Source organism: Bos taurus, chromosome 5 (assembly GCF_002263795.3).
Source record: "Bos taurus isolate L1 Dominette 01449 registration number 42190680 breed Hereford chromosome 5, ARS-UCD2.0, whole genome shotgun sequence".
Lineage (NCBI taxonomy): Eukaryota > Metazoa > Chordata > Mammalia > Artiodactyla > Bovidae > Bos > Bos taurus.
The window spans coordinates 43,868,641-43,889,742 of NC_037332.1; the positions used below are offsets into that span (position 1 = coordinate 43,868,641).

Below are 21,102 nucleotides of genomic sequence, written 5' to 3' on the forward strand. Positions count from 1 at the left end.
ACACTTTGCTGAATTAACCTCCAAATCTAAATTCACCTTTAAACCATCAAATTCAGCACATACTTACAATCTATCTAGAATGCATTTACCAAAAAAAAAAAACCACCCAAGAAACCCTAGCAAAACAATCAACAATGCGGACACATGGATATGCTAGCCATATCCACGCCCTATAAAATTACCAGATGTAATTTGAAGAAGCTTGCAGCAGCCAACATTTAAAATGTAACTCTTTCACACTTGAAGTAACAGAAACCACCATAAATTTTTTCCTGTGTTTGAGAGAGTATGTAGACTACACAAAATTAAGAGTACTATATGTTTCTTTCACAAAACAAAATGGTCAACTGGAAAATGTATGATTAAGAATCAAATGATAAAGTTTATAATGTCTCACTTGGCCTTACATTAATCAAAATAATTTTTTCATAAATATGTAATATCAATCATTAATTAAACTAGAACAACTCTACACTCCAAATATAATAATTCACTCCCATTTAGAGTAAACCAGGTACAAATCACTAAGTCAGTTAAGAACTAAGTAATTGTTCAAATTTTTATTTTGATGCACAGTATGAGGAATGAACTCTTAAATCAACTGAATTTTATAGAAATGAAACAGCAAATAAATTAGACCCATGTTAAAATAGAAGGTCAGTTAAATGTCCAAATTTAAGGACATAACAGCCACAGATAAACTTCAATTCTATATTCTTCTTTCAGGAAGTCAAAGTCTTTCAAACACAACTTTACTATGAACTGGTCCAGAGCTCAACAGCATACGGGAATGCTTAACAGGGGTGGTGATCAGGGACACGCTTCCTGTAAGAATTAAAATAGGGCAATAGTGAAAATGAAAAGCATGACTGTAACCGAAGGTCTATATTAAATACAAACGCAGCTAGAGTACTACTTTTATTAAAACCAATTTTAAATGTGTAAAAAGGATGTTTCTATCTCACAGTTAACATCCCTTAATTATTGTATTGTTAAGAGAACAGGAAAAATCTGCAGTGTGCGGGTTGCAGGTAGGTACTCAGCAGTTCTCAGCTTCTCACCCAAACAACCTACTTACCAAATATATACTTTCCAGAAAATGGTTAGTTCATGTTTTTAGCTTATGCTAGTTAATTTTACGAAATGAGTCAAAGATGGTTCTCTCAGTCAGAAGTTGTAAAATGACAAGTCTTTGGGGTTTCTAAATTAAAACTTCTGGGTCACTATTCTAAATGAATGAAAACAAAAAGTTGGTGATGGACTTGGGTAATTCACTCAAGTATGTCAACAGTACCTCCCACATCTTTAATGTTAAATTTTTATTCTCTGGTAACCATACAGTGAATCAGGAAGGGGGCATGGTAGGGGTACTAGTGAAATTTTCTTACTTCCTGACTGTGGAAACACTACTTCATGAGGCAAGCACAACAGTTAAGAGAAGCGAAAAAGCATAAAAACAGATCCAGACTAAAACATATTAGGATCATATAGAGATAAACCTTCCAATTTATGGGAGTATGACCAAAGGATGTCAATAAAGAAAAAGTTGTCAAGCATCTGTCACTAAACACTCCCTGGAGATTAATAATGAGTATGAAGAGAAGTCCACAGTCCAGTATGTTTGGGAAGCACAACCAAGTTTTAAAAAATTCATATTTCTTTACTGCAAATTACTCAGACTGTCTAATATTTTTAAGACACTTGAACTTCAAAAACAGTGATACCAGCTCAAACAAGGTACTATAGTTTGTATTTCAAATGTGGTTAAGGGAGCCAAGTTATTACAAAAACTTCTGAGGCAGCTATGCGACCTTGCCCCCAAGTCAGAAAATTTTACCTATGTAACTGTTTTGCCTTGCTATCATTCTACTTGAAGACAACAAAAAATGTAGCAGTATTTACCCATCTTTGTTGGCACTGCTTCCAAGAAAATTTTGTCAACTTTTCCTTCCCTCGTTAACTTTCCATTTCAAAATGAGTGCTCCTCATTACCCTATTCTCCCAATGCTAGAAGAAGAGAGAATCTAGATTTTGTAGCCCAGTCCTTTCCACTCACCACAGTGGGAGATCTGAGTATCATTTTAGCTTTTCTGTCCACATCCAAATCACTCTTTTCTACTCTTTCCTTCCTCTAACAGAAAGAGGACAGCTGCCATTCATAGGAGAAATCCAATGGAAGGAGTGCTGCAGGGGCACGAAGAACTTCGTCCACGTGGGACATCATTTCCTAGTAACATTCCTACTTCCTCCCGTTCCTCCTCTTGTTCCCTAGGTCCAACAGCAGCTGCTGGCAGACTGCGCCCCTCTTCTGCATCCATCACTTCCTCTTGATGAAACTGCTCCCAGATGAACACACTCAATTTTCACAGAAATGACCACACCTCCTCTAGCTACCATCCCACTTCTCTGCTCTCATTCACAGTAACATTCCCTGAAAAAGCAGACTACATACAATTCCTCTTTCCCCAGACTCTATCGAATTTACTTCAAGCTTTTGCCCTCTCTATTCCACTGAAACTGCCCATTAAGAACACCAACAACCTCGTTGCTAAATCCAATTTTTAAGATCAATTTTCAGTCCTTACTTGACCTATTTGCATCATCTTGGGAGCTGATCACTCCTCCTCCCCAAATACATTACCTGGCTGCTACACACATTCCTCCTACCTCAGGGGCACTCCCCCAACCCAACCTTAGACTTTTGAATTATGGGAAACTTCAAAAGTATATAAAAGTAGAGACTGTACAATGAATCCTCATGTATCCATTATCCAGTTTAATAAAATCCTTCTTACTGACTCTTGACGGCTGTTCTAATTCAAACTTATTACTGGAATTTCAAGCATTCAGTCCTTTAAAAAAAAACAAAAAACCCTTTCCCTTCTCTAGATACATTCACGCTTTTGGGAACTCAATTAGTAGTGTGACCTTCTATACTACCACATACAGGCTGACAACTCCTAAAACTTTAACGATAGTTGAATTTCTTCCCTAAATTACAGGCTCAATGATCCAACTAATCGCTTTCTCAAAGATTACTATCTCAAATGTCCAAAGCTGACAACCCCCATCTTTCCTCCCAAAGCCTTCCTCCACCTCAGTTAAGAGAAACTTCTATTTTCCACAACAAAAACCTTGAATGACGTGGCCCAGTATTGTTTTGTTACTGTTATTTTAGTTGCTGGGAATTTACATGTTTTATTTCTGAACTAAAAATGTTTAATACTGTCATGTTAAAACATAACTGAGATATTTCTGACAAAATTTAGAATTTCCCCCCACTTCCCATGAAGTGGGAATATGCTTAATGTATTGGAGAAATGTGGCAATTATTAAGGAGCTTTGAATAAAAATCTTTAAGACTGCCCCCTCAAAAACCCACCCTTGAATTATCAATTCCCTTTTCTCACAGACCTTATATCCAACCCATCATCAAATCCTGCTGACTCTACCACCTAAAATAGATTTATTATCAATCCCTCCTTACCACCTTCACCTCTATCTGCCGGTCCAAGCCACCACCCCCTCCCATATCCCTGAACTTCCCACTAATAAAAATTAATGGTTTTGGTAACTAACTAGCTACAAGCAGTTAATTTAATTAAAATTATTAACTGAATCTTCAAATGCTAAGATTTTTCTGGCCACCTAGTCATTTTTGCGTGAATGAGTTTCATCTGAGAAAAGCTGCTGGAGGGATTTCCCTGGCAGTCCAGTGGTTAAGACTCTGCATTTCCACTGCAGGAGGCTCGGGTTCAATCCCCGACTGGGGAACTACAATCTCGTAAGTAATGGCCAAAAAAATGGTACTGGAATAGGACGGGGAAATAATGGAAACAGTGACAGACTTATTTTCTTGGGTTCCAAAATCACTGCAGATGGTGACTGCAGCCATGAAATTAAAAGATGCTTGCTAAGATGCTTGCTCCTTGGAAGAAAAGCTATGACCAATCTAGACAGCATCTTAAAAAAGAGACATTACTTGGCTGACAAAGGTCCATCTAGTCAAAGCTACGGTTTTTCCAGTAGTCATGTATGTATGTGAGAGTTGGACTTTAAAGAAATCTGAGTGCGGAAGAATTGATGATAGAACTGTGGTATTGGAGATGACTTTTCAGAGTCCTTTGGACTGCAAGATCAAACCAGTCAATCCTAAAGGAAATCAATCCTGAATATTCATCAGAAGGACTGATGCTGAAGCTGAAAACTCCAATACTTTGGCCACGTGACGTGAAGAACTGACTCATTGAAAAAGACCCTGATGCTGGGAAAGACTGAAGCCAGGAGAAGGGGACGACAGAGGAAAAGATGGTTGGACGGCATCACCAACTCGACAGACCTAAGTTTGAGCAAGCTCCGGGACAGGGAAGCCTGGCATGCTGCAGTCCATGGGGTCGCAAAGAGTCAGACATGAACTGGAATAGGACACATTCCAGTCAGACTGAATTGGAATAGGAACATGTAAGGAACTCTGCACATTATGTGCTGAAGAATATATACATATATATAGAAATATATGAAATATATAGAAATACTTTTCTATATATATATAGAAAAGTATACCCAGACATAAAATGACTGGAGCCAACTCATCCTGGTAAACAGACATCATTTCTTACTACTACCTCCCTACCTATATGCTCTCTGGTTTTAGACTTTCCGAAGCCTACTCTTTTGTGCCCTTTCAATCTTGAGGGCTACCCTGTGTTACCCATATCCTTCTCCCCACTAAGCTTTTCTGGTTTAAATCTAAGAGTTGTGACCACGTATTTTAAGTAACTGGCAAAATACTGCTATCTAGACAAAATGGCTCCACTTCCCATCAACTACAATTAACAAAAATACAGCTGTTGTTTCCATGTTAATTTTTCCTAAGAGATGGTTTTTAAAGTGTTACAATACCTTGGTGCTGCCTTGATGATGTTGTCCACACGCAGAATCACCTCTGCTGCTTCAGCTGCACTTAAAAGAACTTGTCGCTTCACCTGGAAACTTTCTGTTATACCCAGTACCGACATATCTCCAATGGTACCTTCCTTCATATCTGAGAAATATTCACTAGATAAACAACTAGTCTTAACTAAAGTATCAAAACATATCTAATAACAGAACACATTAATAAAATTAAACCTGACTTATAAAAAAATATATAATTACAAAGCCAACTATTCAATTTAATTAGAGTATTCTCATCAGATTATCACTCAAGGAAAACCTTTTAGAAAATTAAAAGATCAACTACTGATTATCTGTATTAATGAAGGGTAACTATGTCAAATAATAGAAAATTTATATGCAACACATCACCTATAAAACTGAAGAAAATTTGTTCATCACGACTACATCATGGAATCTAAAGAACTGAAGGAGAATTTAAATCATCTATTTTTCTTATTAGACTCCCCCTTCATCTTCTGTAAGATCGTTATTCATTAACTCTCTTTTGTCCAGTGCCAGGATTACCTACCCTTAAAAATATTCCTTTTACGTCCTAGACCATTTTATTGGGAAAATTTTCAATCTGAAGTAAGTCTTTTTTAGGCCACTTTCCCCCTGGTGGCTCAGTAGTAAAGAATTTGCCTGCCAATGCAGGAGACATGGGTTTGATCCAAGGGTTGGAAGATCCCCTGAAGAAGAGAATGGCAACCCACTCCAGTCTTCTTGCTTAGGAAATCCCATGGACAGAGGAGCCTAATGAGCTACAGTCCATAGGGTCAAAATGAGTCAGATACAACATAGCAACTAAATAACAACATAATGGTTATGAAGGCAAGGGTCATAGGAATCTTTTACATGGTTGTTATGAAAATTCACATTAAAAAAAAGAACTTGGTAAAGAGCTACTCTTAAGAACTCCCACAAGATGCCAATCACTTTCTTACCCAGTCCAGCAGTTGTTTTGCCTTCACTATGGGCAGCTCGGAGCTGTGCCACCAGGTCTGCACTGTCATAGCCCGCATTGTCAGCTATGATGGTTGGCAACTACAAAGTGAAGAGGACATGGTTAACTATCTACTCTACCAACAGAGTTCATTTACCAACTAGAAGAAAAGCTTTCTAAAACTGTACATTTAGAAATAATGTAAAATCTGTTTCCTCTTAATTACTGCTCATGAAGAGGTTTATAAACTCCAAAATCGAATTTAAGCAGTGTAAACCATTCTTTTCTTAAAGCCCAAAAAGGAAACATTTTCTGTCCAAGATAAAAGAATGTATAAATTCAGGGCTCCCTTTTTCATTAACTTACCATTCTCAGTGCTTTAGCGTAAGACTCCATTGCAACAGCTTCTTTGCCTGGTGTTCTACTGGCAAGCTGTGTCACGGCATGAGCCATCAGCATCTCAGAACAGCCTACAGATTAAAATTCCAAGAACATAAATCATTACACTCAGTTGCCTCCAAGACACTAAATAAGACTTCAAGATCTATTAAAAATTAAGTGCACAGGCAGTACGAAGTAAGAAGCATTAAAAGTCAAAAGCCACTACTACACTTCAATAAATAAAATATTTTCAATATTTTTCAAATGCTTACCTCCTCCATAAACTGTTCTAGAATCTTTCACAGTCTGGGCAAGAACACAAAGAGCATCATGCAAAGATCTTTCTGCTTCATCTAAAATTTGCTGAGTGGCACCACGCAGAACAATGGTGCAAGCCTCACCTAAAATTAAAAAGAAAATAATGTTCTCATGTCACAACGAACTCAAGCTGTAAAACATAAAAATTTGCCTTCTATTATTTAGGTTATATTATGTGGTTTTGAAAGCTGATATGTCTTTTATTGCTGCACATTCTCTTTGCTAACAATCCACATTCCTAGCAGTTCTAAATTATCTGAAACAATTACATTGAATATGCATTGCTCACAAAGACAAGGTTAACAGGCTGCCCTCAAGACACTGAAATTAGCATACACCATGTTTTTTAAGAATTAAGACATATATTCTAGTAACTGTAGTAACTTTCTTTCACTTCAACAGAGCCTAAACAAAAGGTTTAGGAACCTAAACCAACAGAGCCTAAAAGGTTTAGGAACCTAAACAACAGAGCCTAAACAAAAGGTTTAGGAACCTAAACCAGAATCTACATAAGCACTCACCAAGGGCTACCCCAGAAAAGTGAATGAGTTTGTCTTCTCCAATCATGACCTCCTCAATAAGTTTGCAACTTCCAAGCTTCACTAGTTCTGGATGGTCAAAGGTAGAGGCAATTTCACCACCTATGAACAAAAATATTCATTAATTAAATGCACAACAGGTTTGAAATTTCCGCTTTCTTACAAGCAAAAATGAACAGAAAACATATTAAGTTGACTGCTTACTATATGCCAAGCACTCTGAAGCACTTTATACAAACTAAATTATTTAATCTTCACAACAACCATAAGAAGACAGGTTTCATTTATCACTCCATTTAGAAATGGTAAAACTGAGGCAAGGAAATGTTTCGTTTTCATCTAAGGTTACATAGTTCAAACAAATATGAAACTGAAATTCAAATACAAGCAATCTGGCTTCCTCTATGCATGTTATATAATTCCACCTTAACTGAGATTTTGACATTTACCTTTAAGGCTGAATTTATCAACAAATTCAGACTTTCTTCTGAATTCAGTCTAGAAGACTAGTATTCTATGATCTAGTATCACCAAACATGAAAATATTTGGCTAATCTTATTATATCAACAGGTGCACTGACATTAGGAACTGCTTCAAATAGTGAGCACTTGGTATCTGTGAATTATTACAATAACTGAAGTGTCAGAAAGTTCCTGTAATATAAGGCCTAGAGAAGGGGGAAATGTATACTGAGGATTTCCCAGAGCAAACTTAATGAGAAGGCAAAAAAGCAAATTCATTTTCTTCCTTAGGTCTTCCCTTTATTCCTATCTTCCCTCCACCTTCCATGCTATAAACATTTCCTTTCCTGGTTCTTAATTAAGACAAAGTTAGGCTTCCATTTTAAAATCCTTTTCTCAGACTTCCCTGGTGATCCAGTAATGAAGACTCTGCTTCCACTTGAGGGGGCATGGGTTCGATTCACGGTCTGGGAACTAAGATTTCACTTGCTGCGTGAGGTAGCCAATAAAATAAATAAATCAAACAAAACCCTTTTCTCTAGCTCTTTACTCTCTCTCTTAATAAGATACCCTCAATCATCAACCCAACCCCTTTTCCTACACCTTACCGATAAATTGGCTAAATAATTCATGCTTTATTTCTACTGTACAATTAACTTTATAAAAAGGACTCTGGTCTTCCCAACTCTACTAATTTATACTCACTTGTATAGCTGAAGCTCTTATTTTTGGTTGGCAAATTCCAGAGACAGTTCTGGAACGTGAGACACAATAGATGTTTGGGATATCATATGCCCCAACTGAGACCAATTTGGCTTATGAGAATTTTCACTGATCCTACACTCACTCACTCATGTACACCTGCTTACAAAATATTTAAAGTCCATTTGCAAGACCCAATTTCACACATCTTGACAACAGATGAGTTTACTAAGGATGGGAGCCACCATGGAGTCTAATTCACAGCCAAACAGCTGGTGTGCTTGAAGCAGTAAATCTTCTGAATGTATGTGGCAATTTCACATTATCAAGTCCTTGTGATAATAACTTATACCATGAATGTGCTATCATTCACATTTCTTATATCTTTAATTTTGCTGCATTAAGGAAGTAATTAAATAAAATGAACATCATAAGATTTATCACCTAAGTATCAAATATGCAATAACTTCTAAAGGAAGTAAACCCACCTCCAAGTAAAACGTCTCTTTTTAGGTCAGAAGACTATGCTTCTCAAATTATTGAAAATGGCTTAAGACGTTATTTTGAAGTAAGTCCAATCCTACCATCTACTTAGTATAATTTCGTCTAATACAAATAGCAGTTCCAAACTGAATGTGGTGTTCCTTGTGGCTTTACATCTAAACCCCATTCGTGGAATTCTCACTGCCAGATCACAAACCAACTTTCCAACCTATACATTGTCAAGCTCTTGAAACAGGATAAATGTTGTTATACTTAGTTTTCAAGGGCTACTTAGCAGTTACCACCACTAAAAAAGTGAGTAACTGCACTGTATGTCATTTTGATGTAGATATATCTGTAAATGCACTTTTTAGTCTACACTGTGACTATAAAACCCATACCCGTATTGAACGATACTGGAGTAAACCAACTTTTCATCATACACTCCTGGACTGTTTCACACTTATTCAACATTTATTACTTTCATAAATTTAAAAAAGTTAACAAAAACAATGTTTAAGTATTTGACCCACTGTCTGGCATATAGTTAAATGTTCAATAGAGTACTATTCACCAGGCACATAGAGTGAACAGGGAGTACCACACCAGGCACAAAGTGAATACTACTCACTTAGCATTAGAATTAAATGAATAAACTAAAACTCAAGACTCCTTTTTTTAAGCTTCAGTTTATCTAGACTATGTTTAGAATAGCGGTCCTGAGTGTTTGTGAGAAAAAGATATAGTACCTTTAAAACAACACAGCAAAAATAAATCTAAACCTACAGTGAAGCTGGCATTTGATATGTTAAAAATGAATGTGACTAAAGATATCAAAGATTGTGAATAGCTGTTTAGATTCTAGGGACCATAAGGGCACTTTAAGGTACCCTTTTCAGGTACGAAGTACTTTCTTTTTACTTTTAGAAATGAGTTACATACACTAATTCTCAATAAATCCAAGAGTGATTATTTGTTAGAAGTTAATGTCTTTTTTCCATACCTGTGACAAGAGCGAGGCGTTCCACGCCTACAAAATCTGCATGCTCAATAGCCATAACACCAGCAGCACCAAAGAGTTGTTCAGGATAATTATAAATTAGTTGCCTATAAATAAAAATATGAAAAAACATTGTTCAAAATTGTTACTTCACAAGATAAAATACATCAGATTAAGAAAAACATGAAAACATTTTTACCTTGCCAGCAATCAAAGAAATGCAAATCAGAAAACTGCTATCATTGATAGAGAAAAGGTTTCATAAAGCATATTAAATGATTTAGTAAGGCAACTGCCTTGCTGTACAATCTTACTTATATTTTGGGGAAAAAACCACTTCCTAAATAATAAACAACTAAATTCTATAAGAATTTTTCTAAATCATTCCAGAAAAACAAGGCCCTTTCTTGGATCATTATAATGTTAGCAAATACAAACACACCTGTTAATAAAGCAATTTATCCCATGCTTAAGAATACGTTCAACTTTCTCCTTCATTTTTTCCTTTTCTGCGTGTTCTATTTCAGCAACCTTTGCTGTAGAATCAACTCTCACCCGGGAACCAAATATCTAAAACAAAGGAAAGCATAAAAAATAGCATCACTTTCCTTAAGTTTCACAGCATACTTAAAACTTTTTAATGTAAATACAACAAAACTGTGTGCACTGTGAACGCACACATACAATATAAATACACACTCATATATATTCTCTCACACACACACACACACACACACACACACACACACACACACACATATGTCAAGTACAACTGATTCCCAACCCAAGTTTACAGCAGCTAACAATCAGAAATCCAGGAAATGTAGTTAATATACCTTAATTTTGTCTGTATCCATACCAGTATTTGCAATAAGAATTTTAGCATTTTCAATTCGTTTTGGTTGATTTACACCAATTTTTTTATCCAACAGAAAGCCTGTTAAAACAGAATTTTATTAAATACTTCAAGGCTGTATCAATGAATCTTTTAAAGTAATATGCTTTATCAAATTACTCTTTCAAAGAACGCCATTTCTAGTCTAATTCATCAAGCTCCTAGAACCTAAATTGCATTCCACACCAGTGACCATAAAAATTAACTTAGCAGATTATTTAAAAAATAACATGCAAAAAAGAAAATATGAGGCACAGTAGAAATATGAAAAGTAAACAGACCATTTTTTTGTACAACTTATATACTTCAATAAAAATGAGCTAATTAAAAAAAAGTTATTTTTGAATCTTTTATCTCAGATACATATTATGTTTGCAGGTGTGTGAGTTGCAATGCAAACTTATTAATCCACTTTCATTAGCTTAAAACCAACACAAAACAAGCTCTTAAGATTCAGATAGAGACTACTGAACTTTTTAAAAAACTGAGGCTGTGATTAACATGAAACACCATGGAAAGCAGTCAGACAAACCTGTCCCCCTCATGCTCATGCTGCTTATGGGCTATGTATACAAGCTTGGACCAAATTTCCAACCCTAACTACTCATCTATAAACAGGAATATCAACAGTAGCAGAGATGTCATTAGTAGCCAAGGGGCCCAAAATGATCATACGAATTGAATACTGTGTTAACTGTATTCATACGAATTGAAAATACTTGTGTTTAACTGCTTCCTTTAGATACATCTTTTATCTTTTAACTCATTTATCACACCTTGGGTTTTCTGCTATATTCAGCTGAACTTAATTCTCATTCAATGGATCAACATCATGATAAAGAAATGAGATTTTGAGTACAATTCCAGTAGAATGCCTGGCACAGAGTAGACATTCAATGGTCACTATTCTTGCCTTAATTCTTTCTCTACCACCAAACTCGATTAGAAATGCTATACAGCCCTTGCCTATAAATTCAACCTAAAGTATTTTCAGAATTGTTACACCTGTGAAAGAGAGACAACATGAATTTCTGCAACTAACCCCGACTCCAAATCACTGACTAGTAAAGCAGAAACTATAAAACATAATTTATTCCTTTTTTCCCCCCTTCTCTATAGAATGCCTACACTGTCTACAGGTCCCTTTGTGAAGTAAATGTACTGTGAACATACTGTAAGAAGAAAACATACTATTATTAAGGACATAGCATAAAAATACTAAGACATTTATCACTCCTCAAGAACACCAGAAACTGTGTCTTCAACATCTGTCAACCAACATGACCTACCCAGACCCTTCCTAGAGAACACTTTCAATCCCATAAAAAATACCATTTGACAATAGCTGACTTTAAGTAGAAGAAAACTAAGTCTCTTTATTAGAAACTGTAACTTACTTCATAGTATAAACTAAAACCTAGAGGTTATCAAAGAAATGCTGGGATAGTATGAGTAGGTCAAGTACACTGTCAATATAACAAGTGGATTAAGATGACAAAAATCATTGCAACATGATTTGTTCCCTTAAAGTCAAGTTTTCTCGCTTTGTAAAGTGTCACTAGTCCTGACTAAATAAATAAGGATTCACTCAGTATTTAGCTTTCAACATCTAGTCAACACATCTTTTCCCATATACAATATATACATACCTTCATCTAAATAGGAATCTGCCAGACTTCCTCCTAGCTTTTTGATAACATGAATTGCCTCCAGGTTACCAGAGCCTTTTAGTCTGAGAACAGCTTCCACAGCTAACTTAGTAAAGTGGTCTTTATGATGAGTAAGAAGTTTTGAGGAAAGTGTTGTTCCTGCAATGTTCATTAAATCTTGACGGAACTTAACTTCATCAGAACTAAAATACAAACCAAAAAAAAACCAAGCAAAAAAATTCACGTCAGGTCTTAAAATGCTTCTCCAAAGTTATCAACTTTGCTTTACGTTTCCAAAACTTATCCAAATAGTGTTTGCCAATAGATACTGTTACCTCAACCAGTCAGGGTTCTTTAGTCATAGAAAAAAATTAAACCTTATCAGTAATCAAGAAATACAAACAAACTAATACTATTTTCCCCACCAAGCTGGCAAGCTACCAAAGCAGAGACACAAGCAAACAAAAATTTCAAGAACACGGGGAAAGAGACAGTTACACAGCCAGTGGATCTGTAAATTAACGATCTTTTTCTAGAGAACTACTTGTAAGGTAAACAAAGGACCCAGAAATTATACTACTTTTTTAAGTAACGACTTTGTCACAACATTATAAAATAAAAAATTGTCAAAACTCAAAATCTCCAATTACAGATAAGTGAATTACAGCAGTAACATAATCAAATGCATATACCTCTACTAAAATTAATAAAGTACACCAACACCTAAAAATTGTGCTTGCTATTCAACTAGGTTAAAGAGGCTAAAAAATCTTCTATATAATACTACTTTATTGTGATTATATATGCAAAAAGCCAGAACCCCAAATTTTAACTTAGGGACTACCTCTGGCAGGTAATGTGGGGCTTTTCTGGTTGCTGTTGAGGCAGGATGAGGTAACAGAACCATGTCCCTGTGTGCTTTCCACTGCTCTCTAGACTTCCTGAACTAAGTATATTTTGAAAAGAATATTAAATGTTTAATACAGTAGTACTGTGGTATACCAACCCATGGTCGACTGCAGAATTCAATAGAGCCTGTCTTGCTGCCTTTGTGGCTTCTCTCCAACCCGCAATAATGGTCTGTGGATGAATCTTTTTTGCAATTAAGGATTCTGCTTCCTATTAATAAATAGTGGAAACACACATCAATAGCAAATTTGTAATAAGAAAGAATCTGATTACTTATGACACTCAATACCAGAGTAGGAAAAAATATCCAGCGAGATGAAGTTACTCAGATATTCTTACCCTTAGCAATTCTGCTGCGAGAACAGTAACAGATGTAGTGCCATCACCAACTTCATCATCTTGAACCCTTGACATATCTACCAGGAAAAAGCTAGTTAATAACTCACTTATATGTGATTCTGCTTTTGAAATTATTAATACTTCTTGGTACCTCATCTAATTCTCCAAACATACTCACTACCAGTCTAAATCTTACTTATCTAGGTGTCCTCACCTAACAAATTCTTTGGAACTCTTCAGTCTGAAATACAGTAGTTTCACCATCAGTAAGTACATCACACTCCAAGACTCTATTTAAAAAATTTTGCTCAAGTATAGTTGACTTAAAATGTTAATTTTTATTATACAACAAAGTGATTCAGTTGTACACATATTCTTTTTCATATTATTTTCAGTTACAGCTTATCACAGGATACTGAATACAGTTCCCTGGGCTATATATTAGGGCTTTGTTGTTTATCCATTCTACATACAATATAGTTTGCATCTGCTAATCTCAAACTCCCAATCCTTCCTTCTTTCACCTCTCCCTTCTCTCCTGGCAACCACAAGTTTGTCTGTGTATCTAAGTCTGTTCTTATTTCATAAATATGTTCATTTCTGTCATAATCCACAAATAAATGATATCATATGGTATTTGTCCTTCTCTAACCTACTTCACATAGTTTGATAAGCTCTAGGTTCATCCATGTTGCTGCAAATGGCATTATTTCATTCTTTTTTACGGTTGAGTAATATTCCATCATGTATATGTACCACATCTAGGAGTTTGTATTTTAATAATGATAATTATCAGTAAAAAAGTAGACATCGATTAATCAAAAGGACAGTCAGTCAACACAGTCTGTTTAAAAACTGTTTCCAAATGCTAACAAATGCTGTCCTAAGACTCACCAACTAGAACTTTAGCAGCTGGGTTGTCCACACCAATGTTTTTTAAAATAGTTGCACCATCATTGGTTACCATAAGAGATGCATCTCGTCCACTGCTTAACAATATTTTGTCCTGAAAGGAACATATTTGCTTCAGGTTAAGACAGAAGTACATCTGGAATGATGCATGGATTAATCAGTAACCTCAGATTGCTAATGTGTAAATACTCTGAAGGGTTATATGGCAGACTCCAAACTGTTTCACTGTATATACCCGCTCCCAAAGCAAACCTTGATGTCCTACCCTTCTCCAGTCCTAGAGACACTAGAAGAGCGAGACATTAACAAGGCTGTTTGAATACTGTAAGAGAAAAACTAAGTGTACCTCACAATACAATAATAAATACAAATGATAAAATAAGCAAGATGCAGAAAAGTATTTGACAGAGCAGAGGGAGTATATCTAGTTATACTGAAAAAAAAACTAAAAAAACAGAAGCTACAGAAAAAGTACACATCAATCCTATCTTTGACGAGACAAAACATCGTCATGAAAAGAATATATAAACAAATGTCTTATAATTCATAAGATACCTGTACATCCACATAAAGACAGCCGTTAGATTTATATCCAAAGGATATAAGTGGTTATCACTGGGGAAGGGAGTGGTATTGGGGATAGTGATCAGAAGGAGACCTTAGTCCTAGGGGTACGGTCTTGATTTTCAGTAAGGAGAATGTACCTATGTCTGAATTTTTATAATTAACAGTTAAGTTTTAAATATGAAAAAGCACCCACAAGTTTTTGTATTCCCAAGGGCTCTATAACGACAGTAAAATACTAAAATTCCCTGTTTTTCTTACCATGCCCTTGGGTCCCAACGTGCTCTTTACCAAGTCTCCAATAGCAATGGCACCAATAAAAGAAGACTGGAATAAAAATCAGAGATGACCAAAATAAACTTCAGTCTTAAAATCGTAAAACAAACAAAAAAGCACTCTTCTATCTTTGTAAGAACGAGGAAAAGGCTTACCAGGCGAGCTGTCTCTGCTCTCTCTTCATCAGCTCCAGCCTTGAAGATATTAACAGGTGCAAGGGAAAGGGACGCCTAAAATTGAAAACCAAGAATCAGTCTGAATACCAGTATTCTTTAACATACATACTTAGATGAGTTTCACTAGACTTAGAAGTAGATACCTAAAAGAACATGAATTTAAAGAAGAAATGTTCCTTTTTAAACAAATGAAGCACTCCATGATTAGGCAGTCATTTATTTAAAGCGAAGGGAGCGACTTAGGTGACATTCCTTTTTTGGATATCTTAAGCGCTCCGCGAAAAAAATTCTACACCGAAGACACGGACTCTAAGTATGGCAGGACCAAAGACCGCAAAAATGATTTTAAACTAAAAATAAGGATGCCGCCAGGAGGGGGAGGGAACGCGACAGCCTGGCTTCCATCACCACCTTCGGGCCGCTCCAGGCTCCGCCCTGAGAGGGAGGGAGGGGCCCAGCGCGATGACCCGCCCGGTGCACTAGAAATTTCTTAGCTTAGGGTTAGTCCTAGGTTTCGAGGTTCTGGGCCTATCCAGAGACCGAGTCAGAACAAATGCCAGCCTTCAGGCCCACCCTTCCTTCTGGCTCACAGGGAGGGCCTCACCCGCGGGCCCGGCGCAGACCACACGCCGCGGCCTGCGCCATGTGCAGCGGACCCGGGGTACAGGCACAGCGATGCTGGGATACAGATGGGGCAGCGGACGGCGGAGGACAGCAGAGGGCGGCGGGGGACAGCAGAGGGCGGCGGGGGACGGGAGGTCTCGGGCAGGGACTATGGGGCGAGACTCACCATGGTTCCGAGGAGTTAGGCACACACGTTATCCCCTCACAGCTCGCGCCCGCGACCGGAGGGACGAGAGGGCGGAAGTGACGCCACACGCTCTGCCGCAAGGGGCGGAGCCTCGACAGCCGCGCTTCACGTCAGGGCACCGCCCTCACGGGGGATGGGAGGGGGCAGCATTTTGAGGGTCGGAAAGCCTGCCCGTCACACTGGAGAGGCGGGGCCTTGACTAAGGCCTTGCTTTCTGCTTTGGCACCTACTGAAAAACAGGAAGGGGAGGGCTGGACATCTTGCCTGCGGCCCAGAGGTTTGAGAGTAGAACCCGCAAAGAGAAAAGAAGTTGCGCTGTGGGCTGTTGCCATAGCAACGGAGTTTTTTCTCGCAGGTTTTCTTCTAAATTTAACCTTTAAAAAAATGTTGCCTTAAAGTACTGCATATACAGAATTTAAAGCGATATATATTAATGTAATAGGGGCCAGACAGGCATGTGGCTGTTACCATAGGTCTCTCTCTCTCTCTCCCCTCATCCTCTGTATAAATGGAACCTGAATTAGGACTGAGGGAAGATGGTCTTTTGAGACACTAGTCTGTCATCTTCTTGGTCTGCTAGCTTCCCAATTAAATTCATTATTCTTTGCCTGAACAACTCATCTCCTGACTTATTGGCCTGTTGTGCAGCAAACAGCCACTCCAGTGTTCTTGCCTGGAGAATCCCAGGGACGGGGGAGCCTGGTGGGCTGCCATCTATGAGGTCGTACAGAGTCGGACACGACTGAAGCGACTTAGCAGCAGCAGCAGCAGCAGCAAACAGAGTAAACCTGGTCTTGGTAAATTTTGGCAGTGCCAGTCAGGAACCTTTGTTGTTGTCAGCTGGCTCCAGTTTGGGAATTTTTAGGTTAAGCCCTAGCAGCTTCCTGAACCACTCTTCCTGAGGATCTTACCTTCAAAATTCCCTGAAGTATTACCAGCTGCCCCTGCGCTTGGCAGTTGGAGGAAAGAATCCACATTTGGGAAAGGGCTTCTCAGGTGGCACTAGTGGTAAAGAACCCACCTGCTAATGACCACAGACCTAAGAGTCGCGGGTTCGATCCCTGGGTCGAGAAGCTATCCTGGAAAAGGAAATGGCATCCCACTCCAGTATTCTTGCCTGGAAAATCCCATGGGCATAGGAGCCTGGCAGTCCATGGGGTCGCGAAGAGTCGGACACGACTGAGCAACTGAGCACACACAAGCTCCATATAGTAAGTTGTAAGTTGCTTGCTGTATAAAACCGATGCCATCAGCCCACAGTTTCTTTTATTGTTTTCCTGCTTATTAGCCTGGTGCAATCTTTTCCCCAATGTTATTCCTCCTTACAGTAAGTGCACTGTTTCTTCCCTGATGGTGGCTCACCTCTCTTTGGGTTACTGGCCTTCCAGGAATCCAATGCTGCTGTCAAAAAAGTAGCGTTCCATCCTGCATTCTCTTGCTTCTGCTGTTGTGCCCTATTGTTGAACACTTTAAAAGCAACATCTACCAATTAAGAAGGGTTCATTCCAATGTACCATCTAACTTCAGTAGTTTTCTTCTTATATCGGGGGTGCTTTGCCCAACAAATGTCATATCTAGCATTCTCTTATTTCTGGGGCCCTTGGGTTCTGCCTCAGTGTCTATAAGCTTGATAAATTCTTTCTAAAAAACATGGATGGATCCTCACTGGATTTTTGGTGTATCTCCTGAATTTTGTTTAAGCTCCTTTGCCTAGGTACTCCCTTTCAAAGACCCGCTAAGGTACACTTCCTACAATGCTGCAGGTGTGGTTGCATATCTCCATCATTAGGATCCTAGTCAGGCTCGGCAATAGGAGCTGCCAGATTTGCTTTTCTGCAGTTACATCTGGGAATCTGCTAGATGATGCTGGTGTGCTTCCTCCCTAGTGTCAATGACCATCCTCCTCTCATCCCCAGAAAGCATCTTATTCAGGAATGTAAATATCTGCCCAAGAGGGATGGTGAGTGGCAAAGACAGAAGGGAAAAGTTCAGTCACATGGTGGGGGGGGGGGGGCAGTCTTTCAGTAAGTAGGGTTATGGCTTTTTAGTTCCTCTTCACTTTCTGCCCATAAGGGTGGTGTCATCTGCATATCTGAGGTGATTGATATTTCTCCTGGCAATCTTGATTCCAGCTTGTGCTTCTTCCAGCCCAGCGTTTCTCATGATGTACTCTGCATATAAGTTAAATAAGCAGGGTGACAATATACAGCCTTGACATACTCCTTTTCCTATTTGGAACCAGTCTGTTGTTCCATGTTCTAACTGTTGCTTCCTGACCTGCATGCAGGTTTCTCAAGAGGCAGGTCAATTTTCCACAATTTATTGTGATCCACACAGTCAAAAGCTTTGGCATAGTCAATAAAGCAGAAATAGATGTCTGAAGAACTGCAAGTTAACTAGAAGTTACATTCACCCTGGAGACCACAATTTATAGGAAAACCCAAGAAAATGAATTATACATTAAAAAGGAACATTGCTAAAATATGTTGAGACCAACTTAACTTGGGATATAGCCTTGCCAGTTGCCCTTATATGCATCACAACGGCTCCCAGAAGCAGGCTTAAATTAAGCCCCTTTGAAATATTGTATAGTAGGCCATTTCAGGTGTCTGCCCAGGCATGAGAATCTATAAATGCTTTGAAAGATCTAGCAGTTGCCAATTATGTTAAAACGCTGGGCACTGTACTACTGTTCATAAGTTTGCTTCCAGCAGGTCTGCCTATCCAGCTGCGATAGCCCTACATCCTTTCTAGGCTGGAGACCGAGTCCTCCTTAAAACCTGGAGAGTACAGGGGCCTGAATACCACTGTATAAGATCACTGAATACAAGTGATCTTACCTACCAGGCACTCATCTGTCAAGTTAGCGGCAGTAAAGCTGTGAACTCATCACACTCAGGTTAAAGCAGCCCCACTGTCATCAGAAAATGACCCAACTCCTAAGAGACCTTGAGAGCAGTGGATTTGTGAACACTTAGAAGATTTAAAGTTGCTCTTCAAAAAGGGTAAGGACTGAACTTAAAATTTTCATTGTAGAAAGAATCTCATCAGATTCAAATAATTGTAGTTTCAGAAAAAGAATTGTATCATTTACTAAAAATTTTAAGGAATATTCCCAACCTGAAACTCATCAATTCCATTTCACAATCACCCCCTCACCTCCCCCATTTGGCAGGAAGCAGCAAGAAAGATCATTGCCCCCTTTTCTACACAAGATTATGGAATGGACATTTGACAGTAGGGAATTGTAACGGAGCAGGGCAGGGGCTGGGCTGTTAGAGCAACTGGTCTTGCTCTGCCACTGGCATCACAGCACACACCGTCCCCTCCCCTTCCTCTGTATTAAAAAAAGCCTGAATTTGGACTCAGGGAAGATGGGTTTTTTGAGACACTCATCTGTCTTCTTGATCTGCTAGCTTTCCAACTAAAGTCATTATTCCTGCCCCAACAGCCTCATTACCAGATTCACTGGCCTGCAAGCAGAGCAAGCTTAGGCTCTGTAACTAATAATGGAAAAATGTAATTCATCATCAGCATTGATTCCTCTCCCCAGAAGCAACCACTTTCAACTTCTTTAGGTTTTTAAAAAATTTACCATCATCTTTCTAAATAATATTTTATTGCTATTTTAAACATTATTGAGTAAGATGAAGACCTACATTTCTTTTATTAATTTATAAAATGCTGTTTGTTCTTTTCTAATTACTTTTGGCCACGCTGGGTCTTCATTGCTGTGTGCAAGGACTACTCCCTAGTTGCAGCACACAGGCTTCTCATTGCCATGGCTCCTCTTGTTGCAGAGCATGGACTATAGAACTCACTGGCTCAGTAGTAGTTGCTCCCCAGCATGTGAAATGTTCCTGGACTAGGAATCGAACTCATGTCCCCAGCAATGGCAGGCAGATTAACCACTGGATCACCATGGAAGTCCAAATGCTGTTTTTATTTGGATGGTCCGGGACGAGGTCTTGTGAGCTCTGATGGAGACATTTATTTTGTCCTGCTTGCTCACTTTCAGGAGGTTTTGCCTTTCACTCATTCCCCACTCCACACAACACACAGCTGTAGAGATGACTAACATCCTTTTACATAATGGCTTGGTAGAGAGCAAAATCAATCCCAAATATTCCCATTTATTAAGAATAATTTTATACTTTCTCTAAGTTGACCCCCTAGGATATTTAAAACAAAGTTTTTGTGCTTAAAAATAATGTTTGGCTTTGCATCTGATACCTTTTTCTCCCTATGGCTGATCTCTTATCAAGTTCTTGTATTTTGGTAATTGTTAACATTGATAGCTGCTTTCAATTTTTAATCTTTTGTACCTTTGAGATGCATGCTAAGAGGGTTAGTTTACCCCAGGGATTGAGAAACCATTGGGAGCCAGATCCAACCTGCCACCTGATTTTATATGACCAGAGAGTTAAGAATGGTTTTTTACATTTTTAAATTATTAGAAACATAAAAACTGTTGTGATGCATTAAAATTATATGAAATTTATATTTTGATGTCCATAAAGCTTGGCTGTAACACAAGCAAATTCATTTTTATACTGAACAACACAAAACAGTTATACAATGGAAAGAGTAGTTGTGACAAACTGTGTAGCCCATAAAGCCTAAAACATTTACTATGTAATGTTTTACAGAAAAAGGCTGCTACCCCAGTTTACACTCTTTCCAAGGTCCATCATGAAAACGGATGTTCAGATTGGACAAATTATTTTAAATCAACCAAGAGTTTGTGTTCTTTGTCTGAAAGTTTGCTCTTTCAGGGAATGCACCTCAACCAGAAGATTTCAAAT

At 38.2% G+C, this 21,102-nt stretch overlaps 1 protein-coding gene across 1 annotated transcript; it reads right to left on the reverse strand.

The window, feature by feature from the left end:
* Window positions 1–545: 545 nt before the first annotated feature.
* CCT2 (chaperonin containing TCP1 subunit 2) lies at window positions 546–16,351 on the reverse strand. Its single transcript, NM_001034239.1, has 16 exons — window positions 16,277–16,351; window positions 15,466–15,540; window positions 15,296–15,361; window positions 14,453–14,564; window positions 13,559–13,635; window positions 13,317–13,429; window positions 12,311–12,513; window positions 10,603–10,703; window positions 10,209–10,336; window positions 9,770–9,873; window positions 7,102–7,221; window positions 6,535–6,663; window positions 6,248–6,351; window positions 5,883–5,982; window positions 4,903–5,044; window positions 546–825 (listed from the first exon to the last, which is right to left on the reverse strand). Exons 1-16 carry the CDS (start codon window positions 16,277–16,279, stop codon window positions 795–797), a joined length of 1,608 nt encoding a protein of 535 aa, NP_001029411.1. The 5' UTR covers window positions 16,280–16,351; the 3' UTR covers window positions 546–794.
* Window positions 16,352–21,102: the final 4,751 nt, after the last annotated feature.